A 24,717-nucleotide genomic window follows, 5' to 3' on the forward strand; every position below is an offset into this window, starting at 1 on the left:
AGGTCCATAAATCTCTTGGGGTTACGCCGATTTCCATACCGTGCAAATCTGCTCGGCACCCATAAGGTGTGGGAAAGCGAGGGTTCGATCGTGCGGTTCTTCAGCACGCGCGTGCACCTTGATCCGTGCACCTTGAAGGTATTCGTGATTCTCCGGTATTAACCGAGGGGAATCGCGCAACAAAATTGTTGTCAAAGAGGGGGATTTTTGAACCCGGCCCCCGCAACAAATTGTCAGGAGTGGGGATTTGAACCACCGCCACAGTATGTTTCAGAGATGAGCCAACTTGGGACCAAGCAACCTGAAATGCACCCGTTTTTAGTGAGAGGAGGTTTCGTTGTGCGCCGATCCAACAAGACAAAGTTCAATAGTGTCCCAACTGACCAAGCCCTGGAGCAGACCATCAACAGGGAAGCAAAGGGTACTGGTCGTGTAATCGGCTTCACCCTGAGGAAGGCTGCTCTGCTGCGTTGGCTACTGTTACGGATTTATGTGAATTACTATTCAGGTCTTTGCTTATTGTGTAGTCGATTAAAGGTTGTTGTGATTAAAGGGTCAGGAGCCCTTCTGGGGAAAAGGAGACCGGAAACGGAAGAAGAAAAGACACGAGGTCCGGGAGAAGCGGCGATTCTCTTCTTCTGCCTCGCCCCGCGCCGAGAAGAGCGGGATCGATATTGAGCAGCGTGGGGAACGCTGCGTTTGAAAGCCCGTCTGGCGAGAGGAGTTACCTGGACGTGTAATTACCCATTTACACGTCAAGTCGCCGTGGGTTCGTGCACGGAACCAAGCGTCCGGCACAGTTCGCCTCACCGTCTACAAGGACGCGTACAGGTCGCACCTTGGGCCTCGCATGCGGTGCAAGCCGCGCTTGGTTTTGCCCCGTTGCTAGGCAAGGAGGTGTGCGCTGCAGCAGCTGTCCCCGGTACGAGACGTGCACGTTGGAGCACGTCCGCCCGGGGTTCGTTCAACCGCCCGTGTGCGGAGAAGAGAGACATTGTGAGGGACAGTGACCCAAGTGGTCGTGAGTGGGGACAGGGGGGGACACATATGTAAGATGGCCATCTTAGTGATTGATTGTTGATTGGTGATGGTTGTTGATTCCTTGGGGGAATATATTATTGATTACTCCGGATCCTTGGTGTGGGGTTTCTTATTGACTGGAATTCATATCGATTGCGTTACGAAAGCGTATAAATCATATATCTTTCTGGCGGGGTGCCTCCCACGGTCCGGGGGTCACCGAGACCAGGTAGTTACCGGGAGGACCACGTAACAGAATTGGGGGCTCGTCCAATTGAATTCCGGGATATAAAATTGTATAACATAATAAAATAATAATTTAATTAATTAAAATTTATTTATTAATTATTAATTGGTAAATTTTTGAGAAATTGTGGTAAAGTCTTGGGTAAAGGTTAACAGGTGTTAACGATAGTCACCATGGCGTTTGTTGCACAGAACTTTGCGGTAACACCTAGTGAGGCACAGTTCCGAGCGTTACTAAAAGCGGACCTCTTGAAATTGGCCAAACATTTTAACTTGGAGGTCCGAACTAATTTGAGGAAGGCAGAGTTGCAGACCACGGTGATACAGTCTATGGTGGGATTAGGAACATGGGACGAGTCAGCCTGGGAGTGGCTACCCGAAGAACCAGAAGACGTTGAGCTCCGGAAACTGGAGTTGCAATTACGGAGCCAGGAACGGATCAAAGAAGAAGAAAGGAAAGCAGAAAAGGAAAGAGCAGAAGAGGAAAGGAAAGCAGAAGAGAGGAGAGAAGAGAAACAAGCAGAGGAAAGGAGAGTGGAACGAGAACTCCAGGAAAGGTTAAAAGAAGAAGAAAGGAAAGCAGAAAAGGAAAGAGCAGAAGAAGACAGGAAAGCAGAAAAGGAAAGAGCAGAAGAAGAAAGGAAAGCAGAAAAGGAAAGAGCAGAAGAAGAAAGGAAAGCAGAAAAGGAAAGAGCAGAAGAAGAAAGGAAAGCAGAAGAGAGGAGAGAAGAGAAACAAGCAGAGGAAAGGAGAGTGGAACGAGAACTCCAGGAAAGGTTAGAAGGGAGAAAAGCAGAGGAGAGGAGAGCTGCCAGGGAACTCGAAGCAGAGGAGAGAAAAGCCGAAAGGGAGTTGAAGGAACGTGATCTGGCGCTTCAGCAAGAGATTAAATTCAAGGAGCTGGAGGTAATGAGAGAACGGGGAGAGGTCCACCCTTGCGGACGGGGTCGACACCTAGCCAGAACACCTGGGAGATGGGCAGACATGTGAGGCTGGTTCCACCCTTCAGTGAAAAGGAAGTCACTCAATTTTTTCCACACTGAGAAAGTGGCTCGACAGTTAAACTGGCCGGAGGAGGCCTGGACCATACTAGTGCAAAGTGTGCTGGTGGGTAAAGCTCAAGAGATTTATTCGGCGTTACCAATGGACCAATGTGCAGATTATGAAGTATTGAAGAAGCATATCCTCAAAGCCTATGAGTTGGTTCCGGAAGCTTACCGGCAAAAATTCAGGAATGCCAGGAAGAGGGAGAGTGAGACCCATGTGGAGTTTGCTAGAGTGAAAGAAAACATGTTTGATCGGTGGTGTGAGTCAAAAGGAGTCGGGAACGACTTCGAAGCATTGCGTGACCTGATGCTGGTGGAGGAATTTCAACAGTGTGTCCACGAGGACATCAAAGTGTACCTGCAGGAAAATAAAGTACCGAAGTTGTGGGACGCAGCCACCATGGCAGATGATTATGCCTTAACACACCGGATAGGGGTCCACGAACCTAACTCCTCACCTAGATCTCCGCAGGGGAGGTGTGGAACAGCAGGTGCGGAGAACGACAATACATGGCGGCGGCCTCGAGATGATTATGGGGACAACGCTGATACCCGAACTGTTCGAAATCAGGGGGCTACGGGCCCAAGACAAACTTATTTTTCGGGGGGCCCGAGGCAGACCACGAGTTTTTCCTCCGGGCCTACTTGCGCTTTTTGCAAGAAACCTGGACACTTGATGTCCAGTTGTTACCTCATGAAAAGGGAAAACCCAGAGCGGAGTCCGACTATTACCACTCCGAATGCGATGGCAAGCGTAAGAAATCGCCCACAGAAGAGTTACCAACCATTTATTTATGAGGGGTTGGTCTCACTCAAGGGAGACTTGACTAACCCAAGACCGGTTCGGGTTTTGAGGGACACAGGAGCCCATCAATCCTTAATGCTTGAAGGGATTTTGCCATTGTCAAAGAGTACCGCAACTGGTGATAGTGTTCGGTTACAAGGGATCGGTGGCTGTGTTAGTGCCCCACTTCATGTCATCCATTTGGAATCCGATTTGGTGTCAGGACCGGTCACCGTCGGTTTACAAGCCACGCTTCCTGTAGAGGGAGTATCTGTGATTATCGGGAATGATTTGGCCGGGGGGCAAATTTATGGTAACCCGAGGGTGGATAAAGAGCCCCGCAGGGGAAATAACACCACCCCAGCTCGGGATGGCGACAAAAGTTCCAAGTTATTTGTAGGGGGACTGAACTTCAACACAGAGGAAGAAGTTCTGACCTCTGTCTTCAACAGATATGGGCCGCTGGTGGAAGTGCGGGTGGTAAAAGACAGGGAAACGCAACGGTCAAGAGGGTTCGGCTTTGTCACGTTTGCAAGCACAAGAGACGCCAGAGAGGCAGAGAAGAATTGGAATGGTAAGGCTTTGGAGGGTCGGACCATAACAGTAGGGAAGGCATTTCGTCGGCGTCGAGAGGTCTACAGAAGAGGACAACTTGGCGGTAGTTTTGGGGTTGGCAGCAGCCGATATTACTATGGAGGCTCCCAGAGTTACGGCACCTCCCGAAAGAATGAATGTCAGAGCACTGGCTGAGAATGAGACCACCAGTCAAGTAACGGCTGGGACAAAGGGTCCCACCGTAACTGTTAGGAGTCTGGAGAAGTTGAAGCACTAGATACGGGGGAGCCGCCGAGCCGGGGCTCCTACACAGACTAACCGTGAACGCCACGTTCTTAAAGGCGTCCAGGTAGTGAACTTTCCTGCACGGACTAACCGTGAACTCCACATTCCTTAAGGCGTCCATGTAGGGAATACTCAGCTGGGCCTCCCGAAAAAGTGCTATCGAGAGGTTTAAATTTGGGGGCTTTGGTCACCACCTCTTAACCGTCATTCAAGAGAAACTAGAAGTGGTTGACGCTTGGTCCAGAGTGAATTAATCTAGGGGTTTTGGTGAAATTTTGTTGCTTTATTTTTAAGTGATAATTGTGCCCGGGGGGAACTGATGATTTGGGGGGGGTGAGTTATCTGATTTGTTTATCAAAGTTGGCCGGCAAAGAAAGTTTTCGCTGGGTTCAAACTTTCTTTCTTGAAGGGGGGGAGTGTTACGGATTTATGTGAATTACTATTCAGGTCTTTGCTTATTAATGTGTAGTCGATTAAAGGTTGTTGTGATTAAAGGGTCAGGAGCCCTTCTGGGGAAAAGGAGACCGGAAACGGAAGAAGAAAAGACACGAGGTCCGGGAGAAGCGGCGATTCTCTTCTTCTTCCTCGCCCCGCGCCGAGAAGAGCGGGATCGATATTGAGCAGCGTGGGGAATGCTGCGTTTGAAAGCCCGTCTGGCGAGAGGAGTTACCTGGACGTGTAATTACCCATTTACACGTCAAGTCGCCGTGGGTTCGTGCACGGAACCAAGCGTCCGGCACAGTTCGCCTCACCGTCTACAAGGACGCATACGGGTCACAACTTGGGCCTCGCGCGCGGTGCAAGCCGCGCTTGGTTTTGCCCCGTTGCTTGGCAAGGAGGTGTGCGCTGCAGCAGCTGTCGCCGGTACGAGACGTGCACGTTGGAGCACGTCCGCCCGGGGTTCGTTCAACCGCCCGTGTGCGGAGAAGAGAGACATTGTGAGGGACAGTGACCCAAGTGGTCGTGAGTGGGGACAGGGGGGGACACATATGTAAGATGGCCATCTTAGTGATTGATTGTTGATTGGTGATGGTTGTTGATTCCTTGGGGGAATATATTATTGATTACTCCGGATCCTTGGTGTGGGATTTCTTATTGACTGGAATTCATATTGATTGCGTTACGAAAGCGTATAAATCATATATCTTTCTGGCGGGGTGCCTCCCACGGTCTGGGGGTCACCGAGACCAGGTAGTTACCGGGAGGACCACGTAACACTACTAACAGGTCATGTGTCCAGAGAGTACTCAGAGGCCTTCCGGCAACTCTTTGAAAACAAGTCATAAGGAAATGTACATGAAGAGCTTAGCCCATTGAAGGATCTCAAGGGATGAGTCTGCTCCCTGCCACTGGTCGAATAGCTCAAAAACAGTTGGCCAATTGACCAAGTCCCAAATGCTACTTCCTGATTCTCTGTATCTGACCTGAATGCGAGAGCAGGGCCGACTAATATCTGACTAACAGGACCTATACAGACAACACAAACATCCAAATTTTTAAATGCACAATGACAACATTGATGATGAAGACTTGCAGTGTGTGAGAAGTCTGAAGGAGTCAGCCCCAAGGGAACTACGCAGCTTGACCCACCTATACTGTAAGAATACAGACTGCACTGTTGGTAGAAAATGTCCTTGTGTCTTGGCTGGCCTGAAATGCATAGACATATGCAACTGCAACAACTGTCTCAACACTGTCACTATATTGCAAGATGATGAGGATGAAGCCGAAAATGATGTTTTGGTAATCGAGCTTGCCACTTTCAGGTTATGACGCAATCTCCTCACAGCCTGCTCTGAAAACGCCCACAAAGACCCCCATAGAGCCAGCACAACTACAGCACAGGAGAAATACATCATCAAAGTACATAAAACACAGAAATGCAAGCCAAATCTGTGTAATGAGACAATCGATTTTAATAAGTCACAAAATGATGAAATGTGTGCAATCATGGTGTTTTGTTATTTTGGAAATAAAAGGTGAAAGTCATGGTAATTGTTACAACTTTATTAAAGCCTGATTTTTCTAGAAAGTAGACAACAGTGACACCATTTGAAGTCAACATACACATTGTTATACCCATTAACAGCAAATCAGGAAGGAAACCGACAGAAAATCTGAAAAAAGGGCCAAAATGTAATTTTGGGGGGATGGCCAACCCCCTGATAATAAATACAGCCCCAAAACAGCCACAGAATACTTCTATATAGTATTTTCGACAGGAAAACAGCAGTGTATGTGGCTTGGTGATGTGATTGTGATTTTTTGTGATTGTGATTGTGATTGTGAATTGTGATTTTTTTCCTCACTAGAAGCAAACAATTTGAAGGTTCGTGGAGGTACTATTTTCAGGTGAGTTTAGAGCAGAAAAGTGATTAAAGGAACATGTTGTGCAGCTATGTTGCAAAGCAACATCATTTCAGGAAACGAGAGAGCCTAAGCTTCAATTTAATACCACTTTAAACTTGTTATACCTCCAGTAGGGGTATGTCCATTTTTAGAGCTTCTGGCCACTGGTCTATTATACCAAGTTTGAATTAGATCACTCAGCCGTTCTCAAGTTATAGACCTATTACAGATTTGACCTTTGACCTCTTGACCCCAAAATCGCATCTGTTCATCTTTACATCATTCTAAATAAGTCTACCAAATTTGGTGAGAATCCCATCACTGGTTCATAAGTTATCATGGTAACTATTTTTACCTAACATGACCTATGACCTATGACCTATGCCCTATGAGCTATGACCTATGCCCATGACCCAAAAATCTAATCAGTTCATCTTTACCTCATTATACATACCTGTGCCAAGTTTAACTAAGATCCTTTTAGCCGTTCTCAAGTTATCACGGTAACGAAAACCTATCACGGACAGATTGATGGACGGATGGATGGATGGATGGATGTACAACCTGAAAACATAATGCCTTCGGCGACTTAGTCAGCAGAAACATAAAAATTGACGAGACATTGAAAGCCAAACTTGTTCTGGAATTTATCATAATAAAGCCATACTCCACGCATCAGTTCAATATGTTAAAGCGTAAGGGGGGAAAGTCTGGAAAACTGACCTCTGTCTAACGTGTGATATTTTCCGAGGTCAAAAAGGGCATAACTGCGTGGAAAATTGGTGAAACGATCAAAACTCAAACTTATTCTGCAAGTTATCATAATAAAGCCATGTACCAAGTTTCAGTTGCATATGTTAAAGTGTATGGGAAGAAAAGTCTGGAAAACCACAGTTGGGACAGACAGACAGTCAGACAGTCAGACAGAGAACAAACGGTGAACGGTGAAACCAGGATGGGACTAAAATGCAATGATGGGAAGAGAATACCTACGTTATTCCTCATGGTGCCAGTGGCTTGATCATAGTTCAGCATGTCCATAAAATCCAACCAACCATCAGGTACTGCAGAGACCTGCTTGTTCGCTTGAACATAGACTCCAATAAGCACAACCCATAAGAGGGGAAACTGCATCAAAGACTTAGGCAGAGCCATGCAAAGGAAAGGAGCACACCTGCAAAGCACACCTGCAAAGGAAACAATCAGCACCCCAAGGTTAATCCTCATCACCAAGGGTCATGCACCATCATTTTATGTGGCACTCATAAACACTGTGGACCTTAATGTCAAGATTATAATCGGGGGTCAAAGCCCCAGTCATGAGAAAACTGGTCTGCACCAGCATTACTCTGTTCTTTTTCTATCCCAATGACAGACATTCTCAAACGGCCGTAAGCGTCCCGTGGACATTTAATTGCACAGTCCGTCCATGCAAACAATTACGTGCTCCCAGTATTCCCCCCCACATCGAGAACACGTTGTTAGCCTCAAGCCCATTTTAATCACAGAACTCTGTCCCGTGGCACGGCTGAAGGACCGTCTGGAGGAATTCGCCCGCGAAAGTCTGGCGAGGGCGGGGCCAAGCGGGGATGTACCAAAATAATTCTTAATCCACTTTCTGGTCCCGCACCCGCCAGGGAATTACAAAAGAGCCGCAGGGCAAAGCCTCAGCACGTTGGTTCTTGGCTTCGATCCTGCATTGGCTCGGGGTTGGTGCTTGTCCTGTAGTGCTTCATTAGCAGCAATTGACTCGAGTGGTGGCATTGACATTGGTGGGGTCGAGCTGGGAGTCGAGGCATTGGGACGGACAGAGCAAGCGCATCGTTAGGCACATTTTAGGGTCAAAGCCCAGCCATGCTTACACATATATTTTCGGCTCTTACACAATAGATTATTTATCTCATGCATTCTTTTCTCAGCTATTTTTATTTTATCGTTCTTCCTTGAACACAGACTCACCATCAATAAAGAGGGCATCAACGATTGGCGGCGTTGCCGCAGCCCGACTCCTCTCGAGTGACCACTACTGATATCGCACCTTCGCAGTTTCTCTTGCACAACATGCATTTGCACACATGACACCCTGTACTCTCTACAATCAAGCACCAGCTACAAGTATTGCTCCCTTTTTACCCCCTCCTTTAACGTTTGGGTCAGGGAAGCATGACTGCTTCCGTCCAGTAATAAAGAGGCGGTTGACCCTCGTACCTTTTCTTTCTTCTGCACTTTTCTCCCTCCGCGGATGGTCTGACGGGTATCCCGTATTGTGTAAAGCCGGTAGGTGAGGCATAGGATTAAGTCTGCATTGCTTGTACATTTTGGATCCACTTTCTGCCATTGCTCCCATCCCCCAACCCCACCCCCTGAACATTAAAGTCCTTGAGTTAACTACACCCTTCTTTTTGCATAATTATCCCTGTGTAGCGGTTACCGGAAGCATGACACAATTACGGTGCACCGGCCGATGACGCAACCGGCGAGCGGTCCCGTGTCCGGACTCGCCCGGGCGTGTCCAGACTTGCCTTTCTCGGGCAAACACTTGCCTTGCATACCACGCCCCGTCGAGAGGCGTGACTTACCTATTTTGCATACCACGCCCCACCTGAGAGGCGTGGCTTTTGTGTGTTGAGTTTGCGATATCAATTGCCGCCCGTTCGAGGGGCGGATTCAGTGTGCTTTTGAGTTCTTTGGTTTTGAGCTAAATAAAAAGCTCGGTGAAACTTCGTTCCTGTGTCGTCCATTTTGTCTGGCTTTATCGTGCGAGCACAGCTCCCACACCTGTTTTTATAAACAATAAATCCCTTTTTGACGTTCATTTCCAAGCTATCCTTGTTCGTCATTTCCTCCAATAATTCAGTGCTGTTTGCACTTAGGTTAAACTGGGAGGTGATAATTCCCCAATCGATTGGCTCTTTACAGTTGAGTATGCACCAGCAGTAAAGCTCGGCCGCCCTAATTAAGATCCAATTAAAATAACATTGGTGCATAGCCGAGGGCGCATCCCCCCCATTGGAAAGCCACATGGCATAGGTGAACAAGTGGTCAGACCTAGAACCCTGGGACAGCATGGTGGACCAATTGCCGTTCAAGGTTTGATAGCAACCTGCCGTGCTATAAAATGATTTGTGCTCAGTAGCTTCAGGCCAGGTATGTTTGAGAAAAACCAAGGATTCCCCCTCGTAATACACCCAAAACCCATGGTAGTAACAATATACATGACCACTCCTTTTTGCATTTTCAGATGCATAGGACTGTCAAAGCAGTTTCTTGGCTATTGGACACAATCCCGAATGGGTCACCGCTCAGACGCAGGATACTCAAATGGCTCATTCATCCTAGTAAGCTGGTACTCATTTTGCTGACCTCGGAAGGATGACAGGTTGAGTCAACGCACGTGGTGTTAATTCAACGGCATGACAGGGGCTTGAACTCAGGACCTTGCAATCTTATCCGCAAAGCGGCTGCAAACCTGACCAACGGAATCCGCAAACCGGACCAGTGGCTGCCACGTACGAATAACTTCGTACTTAGCAGGTTGCGAATCAGCAACTACGAACACTGATTGGTCTGTCACACGATAGCTTGCCTGTACCACGTGACGGTCCCAATCGGGGAACGCACCATAGTACCCTCCGGCGGTTTCCTTTGTTCCTTGATGGAAATTTAGACGGCTGAGCGAAAACCGTTGGTTACCACCTGGGTAATGCTAAAGCCGTTACAGTCGATGTTAAACTGGATATGAGCAATGGCGGATCAATGAAGAGGCATTCATGGACAGAGAGAAAGGAAAACGTTTTAACAATTTGATTACAGATATTTACAATGTGATTATTTCAATACCAAAGAAAAATGGACGAGAAGCAGAAACTCAGCTTATTCTACGCCTTATTACGATTACTATGGATGTACATCACATGGGCCCAGCACACTTTCACGGGGAGGGGAACGAACAACAAAGGAAACCTGCTAGCACAAAAGCTACGATGCTCCCAAATTCTTCTCCTCGCGGCGCCAACCGTCCCGTTGTCACCACTGAGAAGCACGAGCAGGTAACGACGATCCCAACACGGCCCGGCGGAGTGAGGTCGATCATCAGTACGGCAGAGTGACACAGGCCAAAAGGGGAGCACACGTGCCAGGCCAACAATCCAGGCCCCAGGAGTGGAGCATACGTGCTCCGTGCTCAGTGAACCCAGCAGAGTGAGACAGGCCCATTGTGTGTAGCAATGCCGGTGTAGAGACCTGCGAGAGGGAGACCAGCCAAGAGCTCAAAATGACCACGTGCTGAGTGGGGCCAGAGAAACCGGGCAGAGGGCAAAGTGTCCACGTGTTGAGTGGGGCGAGAGAGACCGGGAAGAGAGCAAAGTGTCCACGATGTCCAAGAACCAAGAGACAGCACAACTGTGACCGCCTGTGACCAAGAGCCCGGACCAAGAAAATGAAAAAACGTTCCAAAATCCTTTGTTCACCCTCCAAAGGGGAGGGGGGTAAAATCCTGGAGGTCTCCTGGCTCCCGATTGGTGGAGCCCGTAACTCCACCCCTTTAACCCTGATTGGTGGGTTTCTGAACCTGGACACCATGGTGTCCCTTGGAGCCTGGTGCAATGCCTTGTAGCTTATCCCTTATAAGTGGAGGATCTATATTTCCTTTCCCCAAACGCATAACATAATAACCCAAAATAAGGGAAGGGATTAATGTAATGGTCTGCTCTGAAATAACTATTCTAAGGGACCTGTATGGTGGTTGCCATTACTTTTTAGTGTTTTCCCAAAACCGCAACAATATATATCTATCTATCTATATTATAATAGCCGTAGATGATTCTGTCTGTCTGTCTGTTGGGCGTGTCTGTCTGTCTGTAGTCACAATAAAATACACGGGCATGTATTCCTATTAACGTTATGTAAAGTACATAAATTGTGCGGATTACATCATTTGTGAATGTGATCAATTGCCAGTAACCATTTTATATAACTGAATGTGCAGGTGCAGCATCTAACTCAATATGTCGAAATGTCACACACATCCATGCCCATGGGATTCCCACGGGTGACCCCGCTAGTATATATATAATCTCCGTAGGTGATCCTGTCTGTCTGTCTGGAGAGTGGCTACACCCGGTCTGGGAGGGGCTTCAAAAACAAATATCCACCATTTTGTTTCCTCGCATAGCTTTGAGGCCTCTTTTGTTAGGCCAGCGGTGTCTTGCCCTCTCTCACAGTTTTATTTTAACTCTAATTCAATATCTCATTTCATTTTTCACAGTCGCTAACATGGTTTTAGACTCAGTTGAAAAAACCCAGTGAATAAAATTCGATGAAAGTTACCGTTTTTGCGAGGAGGCCTGTAACATAAACACTATTGACATTCTCACGGCTTTATCTCCACTCTAATTCACCATCTGACTCGGTTTCAGCAATAATTGAGAAAATTCACGCACACACGGGAAATTGCCGAGACATTAAAAATTTGCAGCACGATATATCATTCACCGCCCAAATAAGACAGACGGGAAAATGCCGAGATATATTAAAAATTCGCGGCGGACTTTTCCATTTGATGAGTCGTCACAAATAAAGTCAACAATGTGGAGAGAGGGGCAGAGCTTCGTTCACGTATCGCCACAGACCGGAAATTGCTGACAGATATTTCTTCGTTCTTATTTCATTCATCATTATTATCCGGAAGTAAAGGTAATCCTGTTTAAACACTCCATTCATTCCATCTATCTTTTTTTTGTTTGTTTTCACACCAGTTTTCACATCGTGTTCACATCCAGAATTAATAAACAAACTCCATTTCACGTGTGCATGGACGTGTAATTCACATATGTAAAATAAACACATAAACACAGACGGGAAATTGTTGAGAGATTTTTTTTTGTTCTTATTAGTCCACTACCGGTTTACACCGTAGGGGACTATAGGTTTGCACTCCGTCCCTCCGTCTGTCAGTCCGTTACGCAAAGAACAGCTTTCCGGACTTTTTTCCCGAAACTCTTAATGCTAATGATTTCAAACTTGGTGCATCGTTTCCTCATGATAAGTTACAGATCAAGTTCGAACTTGTTTTTTTTGTTTTGTTTTGTTTTGTTTTGTTTTGTTCTGTTTTGTTTTGTTTTGTTTTGTTTTGTATACAAGATCGAGGCTCGTGAAAGAGCGAACATTAATCACACAGAAAGACAAACCGACACATAAAACATATAACATCGGGAGCGGTAGACAAGATGGGGAGAGAGGGGGAAGGACACAAACACAACATTTGAGAGCAGGGACCGGGAGACATCGAGAGATCGAGAGATCGAGAGATCTGAGAGAGGGGCGAGGGCTTTGGGGGGGGGGGCAAGGGAAGGGGGCGGTGGGAGAGGTATAAAACATATGGACACTGCCAGGACTTCCAGGAAAGAAGTTGGAATTTCAAACAAGGTGGATCTGGGGTGAATTAGCGGGGGTAGAAAAGATCAAGGTTTTGGATGGGGGAAGATAAGAGATGGTGGTGAACAGCTGTTTTAAAGACCTGGAGGGACGAGTGGGATTGAAGGGAGTGAGGGAGTTTGTTCCAGAGGCGGGAGAAAAGAGGAATGAAAGAGTGAAGGTGAGCAGAGAGCCGAGATTTCGGCAGTTTAACTATCAGAGGGTTGCTGGCAGATCTTGTGCGACCTGTAGGAATATTTGGGGGACAGAGCACAGAGAGAGCTGGGGGTGCAAGGCCGGAGAGGAGTCGGTAGAAGACAGAAAGACCACCTACCTGCCTGCGGTGAGTGAGTGAAAGGCCCTCAGACATAGCTTCATCGCGGGAGATTCCAATAATTCTGAAAGCTTTGGTTTCAACAGCGTGAAGCCGAGCTAGGTGTGAGGCAAGAGCACCGGCCCATAGGGGAGAACAGTATTCCATTGAGCTGCGGATGAAAGCCTTGTATGTGGTGAGGAGCTCAGGTGTGCCGAGGAAGGACTTCGCACGACGGAGGATGCCCAGTCGGCGACTGGCTTTGCAGGCCAGCTTGGAAATGTGGTTTTCCCAAGAAAGATCATGGCAGATAGTGAGACCCAAAAGCTTGAGCGACAGAACTTCTTGGAGAGGATTGTTGAGAAAGTAGATGGGAGGGTTGTCCAGTCGATCTTTTTGGAGAGACATAGTAAGAGTGTGAGATTTGTCAGGATTGAAAGACATGTTCCACTTGTTTGACCAGTCTGTGATTTTGTCCAAGTCTTCAGAGAGTGAGGAGGCTGCAGACTGCCGATCTGAGGGAAGAGGAATGGAGCGGCAGAGAGTGGAGTCATCAGCAAAGAGATAGAGAGGATTTTCAAGAGAGTCAGAGAGATCATTGATGAAGACCAGAAAAAGCACGTGGCCCAGAACACTGCCTTGGGGAACTCCAGCCTGAACAGGAAGAGGAGATGAGAGAAACCCATTCAGGGCCACACGTTGACGACGACTAGAGAGGAAGTCCGCCAGCCATGCGTGGAGATTTCCATGGATACCAAAGGAGGAGAGTTTGGTGAGCAGAGCGGGGTGCCAGACCGTGTCGAAGGCACGTGATATTTCGAGGGAGACAGCTCTAATTTCCTGTTTGGCATTGAGGACCTCCATCCATTGTTGAGACAGCAGAAGCAGCATGTCCAGAGTAGAGTGACCTGGTCTGAAACCAAATTGATGATCAGAGATCAAGCCATTGGAGAAGAGGAAAGATTTCATATCCGAAGCAATGATGGATTCCATGACTTTGCTGATAATTGGGAGAAGGCTGATTGGTCTGTAGTTGCTAGGATCTGTTTTTGCACCTTTTTTGTGCATAGCAGTGATGTTGGCTGATATCCAAGCAGATGGCAGTTGACCTTGAGCAAAAGAGAGGGTGAAGAGAACAGAGAGAGGGTGAGATAGAGCGGCAGAGCAGGATTTTAGGACCCGTGGGCTGATGCCGTCGGGTCCAGTTGCAGAATCAGAGTCGAGGGTTGACAGAAACTTTTCCACCTTGTCAGGAGGAAAGGACACGGAGTCCAGGAGCAGCAGGGTATGACTGGGTATGGTGGGTACAGAGAGGGATGGGTTTGGGACACAAGATTTAGAGGCAAACACAGAGTTGAGGCATTCAGCTTTTTCACGTGCAGAGTCAGCTGTGTAGCCGTTTGAGGTAAGGGAGGGGATGGAGGGGGAACAAACACCAGAAACGGATTTGACCAGATGCCACCAGGATTTGGAAGAGGGAGACAGATAAGAGAGTTCGGTCTTGAGAACGGAGAGATATTGTTTCCTAGCTCTCCTGAGGGTGGACACACACTTGTTTCGGGCTTTATGAAAGGAAATGAGATTTCCTTCCGTTGGATTTTCTTTCCAGGAGACGAAGGCAAGTTGTTTCTGGGCAACAGCCTCACCACAAGATTCCGTGTACCATGGACGGGAGGAAGGGTATGACAACTGAAGACGAGATGGGATAAATCTGTGCATGAGAGAGAGCAATTTACTTTGGAAGAATTCCCAGGATGAGTTGATGTCAGAGGTGGTAGAGATGGGAGACCAGTCCAGATGATTGATGGCTGCTTGAAGACCGTGCCAGTTGGCCTGAGTGAAATGCCAGACTCGTCGACGCTGAGCAGGCTCCCTGAGGATGGTCAGAGAGATGTCCACTTTAACAAGGACATGATCAGATGATCCGATTGGAGCAGAAGAAGAGCAGCAGACATTTTCAGGGAAGTTAGTCATAACCAAGTCCAGAAGAGAAGATGTTCCGTTGACTGAGATCCGGGTCGGGAAATTGACAGATTGTGTCAGTCCCAGTGAGTCGCAGAAGTCCTTTGCTGAGGAGCCATGGCTGGTGAGAGGTACCCACACCCAGCCAACTGGCATGATGACAGTTGAAATCACCACATATGAGGAAGAGAGAGTTGGGATGAGTAGATAGAAGTTGGTCCATATTATCAGACAGCGAGATGTAGATGGCGTCATCACTGTTTGGTGGACGGTACAACACACATATGAACAAGAAGTGGGAGCGAAGGGGAAGCCGTAGCCAGAGGTATTCCTGGGGGTGAGGTGGAGAGAGTGCAGTGCAGGGCGAGTGAGGAAGAGAGTTTTTGATAAAGATAGCAACCCCACCTCCAGGACGAGGCTCAGGTATATCATACCGGAGGAGGGAGTAGCCCAGGAGAGATACTAAGGAATCAGAGACATCATAAAGGAGGAAAGTTTCTGTTAAGCAGATCACGTCTGGTTTGACAGAAGCAACCTGTATGGAGAGATCAGTTAAGTTTGAACGAAGGCCCCGTATGTTTGAGGTCCATACCGTTAATGAAGAGGAAGGGGGAGCATCAGATACAGACCAGGGGGGAGGAGGGGTAGGGTAAGATGTGGAATTGGTGGAAGAGGTAGGGAGAGCTGTTGAAGGTGTGTCAGAGATTTCAGAATAGCTCGGAGAAAGGGCAGGATGGGGCGGACAAAAGGTTTGATGGTGATTGGGTGAGGCACAATGAGGTGTTATTTGAGGAGGGGGAAGAGCGAGGCAGAAAGTTGGGGGAGATGGAGGTGAGAGTTGGAAGGGGGAAGAAGCGGAGAGGACGCTTTGAGGAGGGGGAGTGAGAGGGGGGAAATTGAGAAGCAATGAGGGTGGGGAGATTTGAAGGGGATGGGTGAGGGGGGAGTTTGGGAGGGAAGGGACAAGGGGAGGGATTTGAAAGGGATGGGATATGGGGGAGATTTGGAGGGGAGGGGTGAGGGAGAAGTCTAGGAGGGGAGGGGCGAGGGGGCGCCTTGGCGGGGAGGGGTGAGGGGGTAGTTTAGGAGGGAGGGGGCAAGGGGGGAGATTTGAAAGGGATGGGTGATGGGGAAGATTTGGAGGGGAGGGGTGATGGGGAAGATTTGGAGGGGAGGGGTTATGGGGAAGATTTGGAGGGGAGGGGTGAGATTGGATTTTAGAAAGTGTACGATTTATGGGAAACGAACATTTATTGCAAAATGAGTTTCTTGTGACCTTCGAGTTAAAAATACGTTAACTTCACAACGTTTCGATCATTTTTGACAAAGTTATGGCACTTTGAACTTTGGGAATTTCTCCAACAGTTTTCCGGACTATAATTTGGAGTGCGGTAAGTCATAATACTGTATTCTATGACAGTGCTACCCAATGCCGGTAGGGGACATGTATTGCAGCGCAATACTCAGAATGCTTGTTCGTCCCCTACCGGTGTACACCGTCAGTCAGTCCGTCCGTCCGTCCGTCCGTCCGTCCGTCACGCAAAGAACAGTTTTCCGGACTTTTTTTCTAAACTCTTAATGTTAATGATTTCAAACTTGGTACATGGTTTCCTCATGATAAGTTACAGATCAAGTTCGAACTTCACGACGGTTCGATCATTTTTGAAAAAGTTATGGCACTTTGAACTTTGGTAATTTCCCCAACAGTTTTCCGAACGACAGACTGCCGATAGGGGACATATATTTCAGCGCAATACTCAGAATGCTTGTTTTGTCGTGCTTCTGCTGACCTGTCTGCAAGGTGTATAAATCGAAGTCCCGAGTGCGAATCACAGGTGAGCCCGTCCTGAGGTAATTAACGATTGCGAACAATTCAGAACCTGTGGGTAAATAACCCTTGGTAATTTCCCCAACAGTTTTCCGGACGACAGACTGCCGGTAGGGGACATGCATTGCAGCACAATACTCAGAATGCTCGTTTTATAAGCTTTGTGCACGTATACTTTAAAGAAGTTTATTTAAAATCTTTAATTTAAAAGATGTCATTTTGTATGCTGTAATGAAAAGAGTAACTTTGGTTTTCGTGGGACAGAAAGGTGCAATGTAATGTTCTTATACACCGCCGAAAACTTTTTTTCCAAGGGACTTTTCCATTTTAGCTGTATTCTTTATATCGCCAGAATGTTTCATTCTTTCAACGTAGTCACAATAAAAGGTTGCAATTAGGTACTCTGCACGTGGGGAGAATGGCGGAGCATCCTTCATGTGTCACCACTCGCGTTTGTAATCCCGTGTGTGTGTGTGTGTGTGTGTGTGTGTTATTGGACATAAGAATCGGAGCAGCGTTGGACATAGGAATTGAAAATCATAAGAGATGGAATTGTCAGAAACAAAAATAAAATAAAAAACAAGATGTATGTGTGTGTATATGTGTGTGAGTGCGAGTGTGAATATATATGTGTGAGTGTGTCCCACTCCCCCGTGTGTGTGTGTGTGTGTGTGTGTGTGTGTGTGTGTGTGTGTGTGTGTGTGTGTGTGTGTGTGTGTGTGTGTGTGTGTGTGTGTGTGACCCACTCCCCCGTGTGTGTGTATATACACTACCGGTCAAAAGTTTTAGAACACCTCAATTTTCCCAATTTTTATAGAAATCTACGCAGTTTAATGTCCAGTGAATAACCTGAAATGGTACAAAGGTAAGCAGTAAACTGCTCGAGGTTAAAAAAAAAGTTTAGGTTAGCAAAAACGGGAAAGTAATGTAAATTGCACAGTTATTTTGTTTAAAAAAAAAAAAAAAAGGCCTTCTTCAGGGAACAAGTAATGGGTTAACAAGTTACAGCTGTTCTGCAGCAATGTAAGTAAATTAAGCCTTGAAAGTTGATGCAAACAATTCCTACAGGTGTCCCAACCTCTGCTGATTACTTGATTACAAACCCCCTGTCTGTATAAAAGCAGTATTGGAACAGACTGTTACTACACCCTCTGAAGCATTATTTGGACAATATTGCACTGCAGGAAGTAGTATATTGTAAACTGGAAGAAACTGACAGGAAGAGGTCTGGCAGACTCAAGGCCACAACAGAATCAGAAGACAAGTTTCTGAGAGTCAACAGCTTGCGTGATATGCGGCTCACAGGACAACAGCTTAAAGCACAGCTTAATACTGGTCGAAGTAAGCAAGTCCCAGTTTCAACTGTGAAGAGAAGACTTTGAGTTTGTCAAAGACTTTGAGTTTGAGTTCCCCAGTAAGAGAGCCATTGCTAAGATGGCAAAATAAGAAAAAGAGGCATGCCTGGGCCATGAAGCACCACCATTGGACAACTGAAGGCCAGAAGAAGGTCTTATGGACCAATGAATCAAAATTTGAAATCTTTGGTTCATCACGCAGGGTTTTTGTACGCCGTCGAGTAAGCAAAAGGATGGTTCCTCAGTGTGTGACACCAACTGTCAAACATGGAGGAGGAAAGGTGATGGTCTGGGACTCTTTTGCTGGATCCAGAGTCGGCGACTTGCACAGTGACTGGCACCCTGAACCAAAAGGGCTACCACAGCATTTTGCAGCACCATGAAATACCCTCTGGTATACGCCTAGTTGGTCAGGGGTTCATCCTACAGCAAGATAATGACCCTAAACACACCTCCAGGCTATGTCAAAACTACCTTCGAGGAAAAGAACAAGACGGTAGGCTTCAAATCATGGAATGGCCAGCACAGTCTCCAGACTTAAACCCCATCGAGCTGGTTTGGGATGAACTGGACAGAAGGGTGAAAGCAAAGCAACCGACAAGTGTAACACATTTGTGGAAACTTCTGCAACAGTGTTGGGAAGAACTTCCCGAACAATATTTGATTTCCATTGTAGAAAGAATGCCACGAGTGTGTTCGGCGGTTATATCTGCAAAGGTGGCTACTTTGCCGAGTCAAAAATTTGAATTAAATTTTGTTAAACAAACTGATTCTATGATTTCTTTTTTATCTCCAATAGTTTATTTGTTCTATGCTTAATTTCAGAGTACATTGAGACATTAAACTGCATAAATTTCAATGAAAACTGGAAAAATTGAGGTGTTCTAAAACTTTTGACCAGTAGTGTATATACATATATATATACACACACACGTGTGTGTGTGTGTGCGTGTGTGTATGACTAAGAGACAGAATTGTGAGGAACAGAAATGAAAAAACGAGGTGTGTGTGTGTGTGTGTGTGTGTGTGTGTGTGTGTGTGTGTGTGTGTGTGTGAGAGAGAGAGAGAGAGAGAGAGAGAGAGAGAGAGAGAGAGAGAGGAGAGAGAGAGAGAGAGACCCACTCCCTGGTGCAGTGTGCGTGATGTGGCAGGGATGGGGGCAGGGAGGGAGAGTGATTTGAGCTCTTGAAGTCACATTTTACATGAGATGTAATCACACATTTCAAACTGTATTTCCCATGTGCACGCACATGGATTCACATGTTATCAGAAGTAAATACATTGTGGAGATTACATCATTTGTGGATCTGATAAATTGCCAGTAAACAGTTTGTAAAACTAAATGTGCAACATCTAAATGAAGACGTCCATGACCGTGGGATTCCCACGTGTGACCCCACTACCTTTTTTTGCATTTTTGTTACCTAGGAGACATGCTGAATGGAGAAGGTGGATCAGACTCGGCAACGGTTGCTCGAGTGAGATGTGCATGGAAGAAGTTTCGGGAACCGAGTGGCATGCTGATGATGAGGGGAGTGTCGTTGAAGCTGAAGAGAAAGGTGTATGCTGCATGTGTGAGAAGTGTTATGATTTATGGGAGCGAGACATGGGTAATGAACGTAGAGCAGCAACGAAGGCTGGAAAGGGTGGAAATGCGAATGGTTCGGTGATGTGCGGAGTATCGTTGAGAGAGAGGAAGACAAATGATGAATTGCGAAAGATGATGGGAATAGAGCCTGTGATGGATGCTGTGAAGAGGAACAGGTTGAGATGGTTTGGTCATGTGTTGAGGAAGGATGAAAGTGACTGGTTGAGAAGAGTGATGGAAATGAATGTAGAAGGAAGTAGAGGACGGGGAAGACCGAGAAAGACTTGGCTAAAGATGGTGGAATAACAAATGAGGGCAAGGGGCTTAACAAGGGGAGATGCAGAAAATAGGGCAAAATGGAGAAGATTGTCATGGGGACCGCAAGGCTAACCCCCGCTCTTGCAGGGAAATGGCCTTAAAATGCATGTTGTTGTTGTTGTATAGATATATATATATATATATATATATACTCTACCATATAAAACACAATGTGTGTTGTGTGTGTGTGTGTGTGTGTGTGTGTGTGTGTGTGTGTGTGTGTGTGTGTGTGTGTGTGTGTGTGTGTGTGTGTGTGTGTGTGTGTGTGTGAGGGGGGGGGGAGGGGAGGGGGGGGGAGGGGGGAGGGGAGGGGGGGAGGGGGGGAGGGGAGGGGGGGGAGGGGGGGAGGGGGGGAGGGGGGGGGAGGGGGGGGAGGGGGGAGGGGAGGGGAGGGGGGAGGGGAGGGGGGAGGGGAGGGGGGAGGGGAGGGGGGGAGGGGAGGGGGGAGGGGAGGGGGGAGGGGAGGGGGAGGGGAGGGGGGTAGGGGAGAGGGTAGGGTGGAGGGAGAAGGGAGGGGGAAGGGTAGGGGAGGAGGGGAGGGGAGGTTGGGGGGAAGGGGAGGGGGAGGGGAGGGGGAAGGGAGGGGGGAAGGGGAGGGGGAGGGGAGGGGGAGGAGAGGGGGGTAGGGGAGAGGGTAGGGTGGAGGGAGAAGGGAGGGGGAAGGGTAGGGGAGGAGGGGAGGGGAGGGGGAGGGGAGGGGGGAAGGGGAGGGGGAGGGGAGGGGGGAAGGGGAGGGGGAGGGGAGGGGGGAAGGGGAGGGGGAGGGGAGGGGGGAAGGGGAGGGGGAGGGGAGGGGGGAAGGGGAGAGGGTAGGGTGGAGGGAGAAGGGAGGGGAAGGGTAGGGGAGGAGGGGAGGAGGGGAGGGGGGAGGAGGGGAGGGTGGGGGGGGGTAAGTTTTCATACAAAGTGATAATAAAACATCTTCATGATCTCCATTTCACCATCGACATTGACACAGTCAAATAGTAGAAAAACATAACATTTACATAGATACTACTTCCGAGATAACCCCAGCACGTACCTGCAACGCAAACCGTTCCTTGTTCCGTGAAAGGTTAAATCGCACACCTGTTTACCTCATAGACCTTTCGTGCCATTTGTCGTTATTACCTTGTTCCGTCCGCCACGTTGTGAAATAAGACATTCCGTAAGAACCCGCGGTCATCCTCTGTCTCGAGATTCACGGTTGATGTTGTTTAACGTTCCTATTTACAAAGATCACCGTGAGATTTAAGAATCCTCTGGTTATCGAGGACTGATTGGACTTGTATCCAATGGGAAATCTTAAATAAACCTTAAATATAAAATAAACCTTGAATTAATTTTAAGGTTATAGTATCGTTTCCAATGGCAATGTTGAATCCCTCTACCCCACTGTTGGTGTTTTCCTCCCTCTACTGTACTGTACAATAACTAAAGCAAGTATACAGAAAAAGGTACGTGACAGACTTCTTAGATTCAAATTTTTATGGTCAATACATCGTAAACGAATATCCACTACATGTTGCTTTGTCGTGAATTGAAAAAGGTTTAACAAAAGGAAAAAGTTGTATTAAAGAGTACATGATGCTTACTACATCGACAAGTCGACCATTTTCTGTTTAAGATGTGAGAGCGGAAAATAAATTTCAGCACTGCAGTGACAAGTTAAATATTTTGCGTGTTTTTAAAGCAAAACGAAAGCTACATTTTTTTTTTTTTTAATTGTAATGTTATGATACATTCAGACTATGGGTTTGCACATGATACAGGATCGTTCAGAGGCTTGTCAAACCTCCGTGGGTCTTGTCGCCTGGGCGGATATACGTCACGCGGGAGTTGATATTCCCGCAACAAGGACCGATTTTTGGTTTTGCTCTTGTGTTTCTTGAGTTTGCGATAAATTACGATTAATCCATCTAATCCGACTGATCTTTGAGGAAAAAACACATTTCTATTTTTTTTTAAAAACAGGCTCTCTTCATGGACTGATGCATTATTTGTCAGAAAATCGTTTGGGTCAAGTACAATTTTATTCATTAGTATTATTGTTTGTCTACTATAATTATTGAAGAACCGAAAAATAGCCTTCCATCACGAAAAAAATTGTGAGCGGAAACGCCCTGAATCTGACGTCAGAAGATCTGAGTGATGTGGGCGGGGTTTCGTCAGCGTGTGTTCGTAATGTTGTGCCCGTGGTTTGGATTCGTTAGAGCGTTCGCTTCGAGGACGTCGTGCAAGGTACTCCCAGAACTCGGCCGATCTTGGATCCGTCGATATAGCAAGAAGCTGGAGGTTAGTTTATATATTCGATGGCATCAAAGCCTTTCGTCGTGCGTTTAACTGGAAGCTGTTGATGTGAATGAGCGAAGAGTTGACTTTTTGTCTAACATAAACATGCTTCGATTACAATACTGGAACAATCAGAAGTCCGGCTTGATTTATAATTCGAATATAGTTTCCATATAAGTAATAAACATGATTTGAACCGCAAAAATACATGAATAACACCAATGCTTTTAAAGTTAGTATTTTGAAAATATATCTCTGTTGAAAACAAACAGCTGTTATCGTCGGCATCCTGGTCAAATCCTGGCTCTACCACTGGAGGCAATGGCAAACTACCCAATGCAATCCTTGCTGTGGGGCTGCATTTGCACCACTAAACCTGCCAAGAGAGGACAGGGGAGAGGAGAGTTCATTTTTCTCTCTCACACACACATACACACATACACACATATACACACATACACACACATATACACACACATATACACACACATATACACACACATATACACACACATATACACACACACATGTATACACACATGAATACACACACATATACACACACACATATACACACACACATATGCACTGATATACACACATATATACACACACACACACATTAACAAACACACATTAACAAACATTTCCTGCAACACTAAATTTCCAAAAATGCTTCAGAGTTTGGGTGGGTCAGTTACCATTCCCACCTGAACACATAATTCATTATGTCAGAAAGTTGAGTGTTGGCTTAATGGTTGAGATGGCTGGCTTGGGTTCCTAGGGTGCTGGGTTTGAGGCTCTGTCGTGTCGTTGAATTAACACCAGGTGGGTAGCCAATCATCATTAAGAGGTCAGCAAAATGAGGAACAGCTTACTGGTAACAGGGCCACTGCATCAGTGGCACTGCAGTGCTTCCATAAAAGGATGCAACCAGCAGTGACAGACCACATACATATGAAGCAACAACATTATATGGCTACAACAATAGAAAACCACCAAAGCGCACTAGTCTCACCACATTATACATCAGCAAAGTGTTTGACACACTCCCAAAGCTCTTACAAACAAAATACTCAACACAAACATGCACAGCAACATCAAACGCTGACTGGCCAACTACCCATCATGCAGACAGTCATTCGTAGTTTTTAACAGCAGGTCGTCACGCACACGATACTTTCTGAATGGAGTCCCTCAAGGCTCAGGCCTCAATCTTGAACAAGCGCAATGCGTGGGTTTGATCATATCCCAATACAACCGTCATTCAATCGTAATGTTAAATCGTTAAACGTTAATCGTGTTAGTCGTTTTGTTAAAGTATCAATTGATGATTGGAATTGAGTGAATACAATTACGATTTTGAATTCGTAATTGTGTTCACCCAACCGTACGGCACTTCCCATCAGGATTTAAATATTTGTTTATGTCACGAATGTTGTTAAAAGTTTATTTTTTATATTAATGTTATTTAATTTGTGATTGGAGTTATGCTGTTTGGAATGAAAAAAGAGATATCGAGCTCAAGTAAATGACGGAATGCCGTGATGGTTTCTACTTTCCAAACGTGAAATTCGCAGATCGCCATATGCAGATTCACCATTGACTGGGAATGGAACAAACGTACCCGTTTGTTTGCGAACGGGTACGTTTTTCATGGAAGTCCTTCACGAACTTGCTGTCCATGTCTGACGTGCGACTGAAGGTGCTACAGGAATGTGGAATTTATTGGTGTCATGCTTTAGCATTCGCCGTTTCTGCATCGTCTGTTTGCTCCTGGCCTCCCACCCGTGCGTAGCACGGGTACCTCACTAGTAAAGAAAATTCCACGCTGGCATGATGTGTTATTACATGGAGATCGGTGACAAAAAAAATCTCAATTTAATCCATTTTAAATTCAGGATGTAACACAACAAATGTAAAAAAGTCAAGGGATGTGAATACTTTCTGAAGGCACTGCATATACAGTCGTGGCCAAAAATATTGGCACCCATGCACTTTTTGATTTCATGATGCCATGCACACATTCGAGGCACCCAGTGCCAGAGGCAGCACAGCAACCCCAAAACATCACTGCACCACCTCCATGTTTCACTGTAGGGAAGGTGTTCTTTTCTTTGAAGGCTTCATTTTGTTTTCTGTAAACATAGAGATGAGATGGTGTGCTTTACCAAAAAGCTCTAATTTGGTTTCATCTGTCCACATGATATTCCTACAGAAGGATTTTGGCTTGTTCAGTTGTGTTTTGGCAAACTCCAGTTGGGCTTTCTTATGTCTCTCTCTTGGCGACGGATAGAGCGAGTTAAAACTATCGTACCTTGTGTCTGAAGGTCATCTTGAATCTGTTTGGCAGTTGATCGAGGTGCTTTCTCCACTATTCAAA

At 46.5% G+C, this 24,717-nt stretch overlaps 2 protein-coding genes across 5 annotated transcripts in view; one reads left to right on the plus strand and one right to left on the minus strand.

Annotated features, from left to right (window-relative positions):
- LOC137414183 (chloride channel CLIC-like protein 1) overlaps positions 1 to 21,445 on the minus strand; it is a 57,705-nt gene extending 36,260 nt beyond the window's left edge. Inside the window, exons 1-3 of one of the 3 annotated variants that reach the window (XM_078771375.1) lie at positions 21,085 to 21,276; positions 7,279 to 7,472; positions 7,009 to 7,052 (exon numbers count right to left, since the gene is read on the minus strand). Coding sequence is in view for 2 of the 3 variants with exons in the window: in XM_078771373.1 (XP_078627499.1) it covers positions 7,279 to 7,472; positions 21,174 to 21,228 (249 nt within the window). In the remaining variant the exon portion in view is untranslated. Of the gene's footprint in view, positions 1 to 7,008; positions 7,053 to 7,278; positions 7,473 to 21,084 lie in introns of all 3 variants that reach the window. The other 2 variants (XM_078771374.1, XM_078771373.1) reach the window with 2 other exon arrangements.
- Positions 21,446 to 22,194: 749 nt separating this feature from the next.
- GUF1 (GTP binding elongation factor GUF1) overlaps positions 22,195 to 24,717 on the plus strand; it is a 39,094-nt gene continuing 36,571 nt past the window's right edge. The window contains exon 1 of one of the 2 annotated variants that reach the window (XM_078771376.1): positions 22,195 to 22,337. In XM_078771376.1, the coding sequence (XP_078627502.1) occupies positions 22,227 to 22,337 (111 nt within the window). In that variant the 5' untranslated portion in view covers positions 22,195 to 22,226. The remainder of the gene's footprint in view (positions 22,338 to 24,717) is intronic. The other variant, XM_078771377.1, reaches the window with a different exon arrangement.

Source organism: Myxine glutinosa, chromosome 2 (genome assembly GCF_964187855.1).
Source record: "Myxine glutinosa chromosome 2, kmMyxGlut1.1, whole genome shotgun sequence".
Lineage (NCBI taxonomy): Eukaryota > Metazoa > Chordata > Myxini > Myxiniformes > Myxinidae > Myxine > Myxine glutinosa.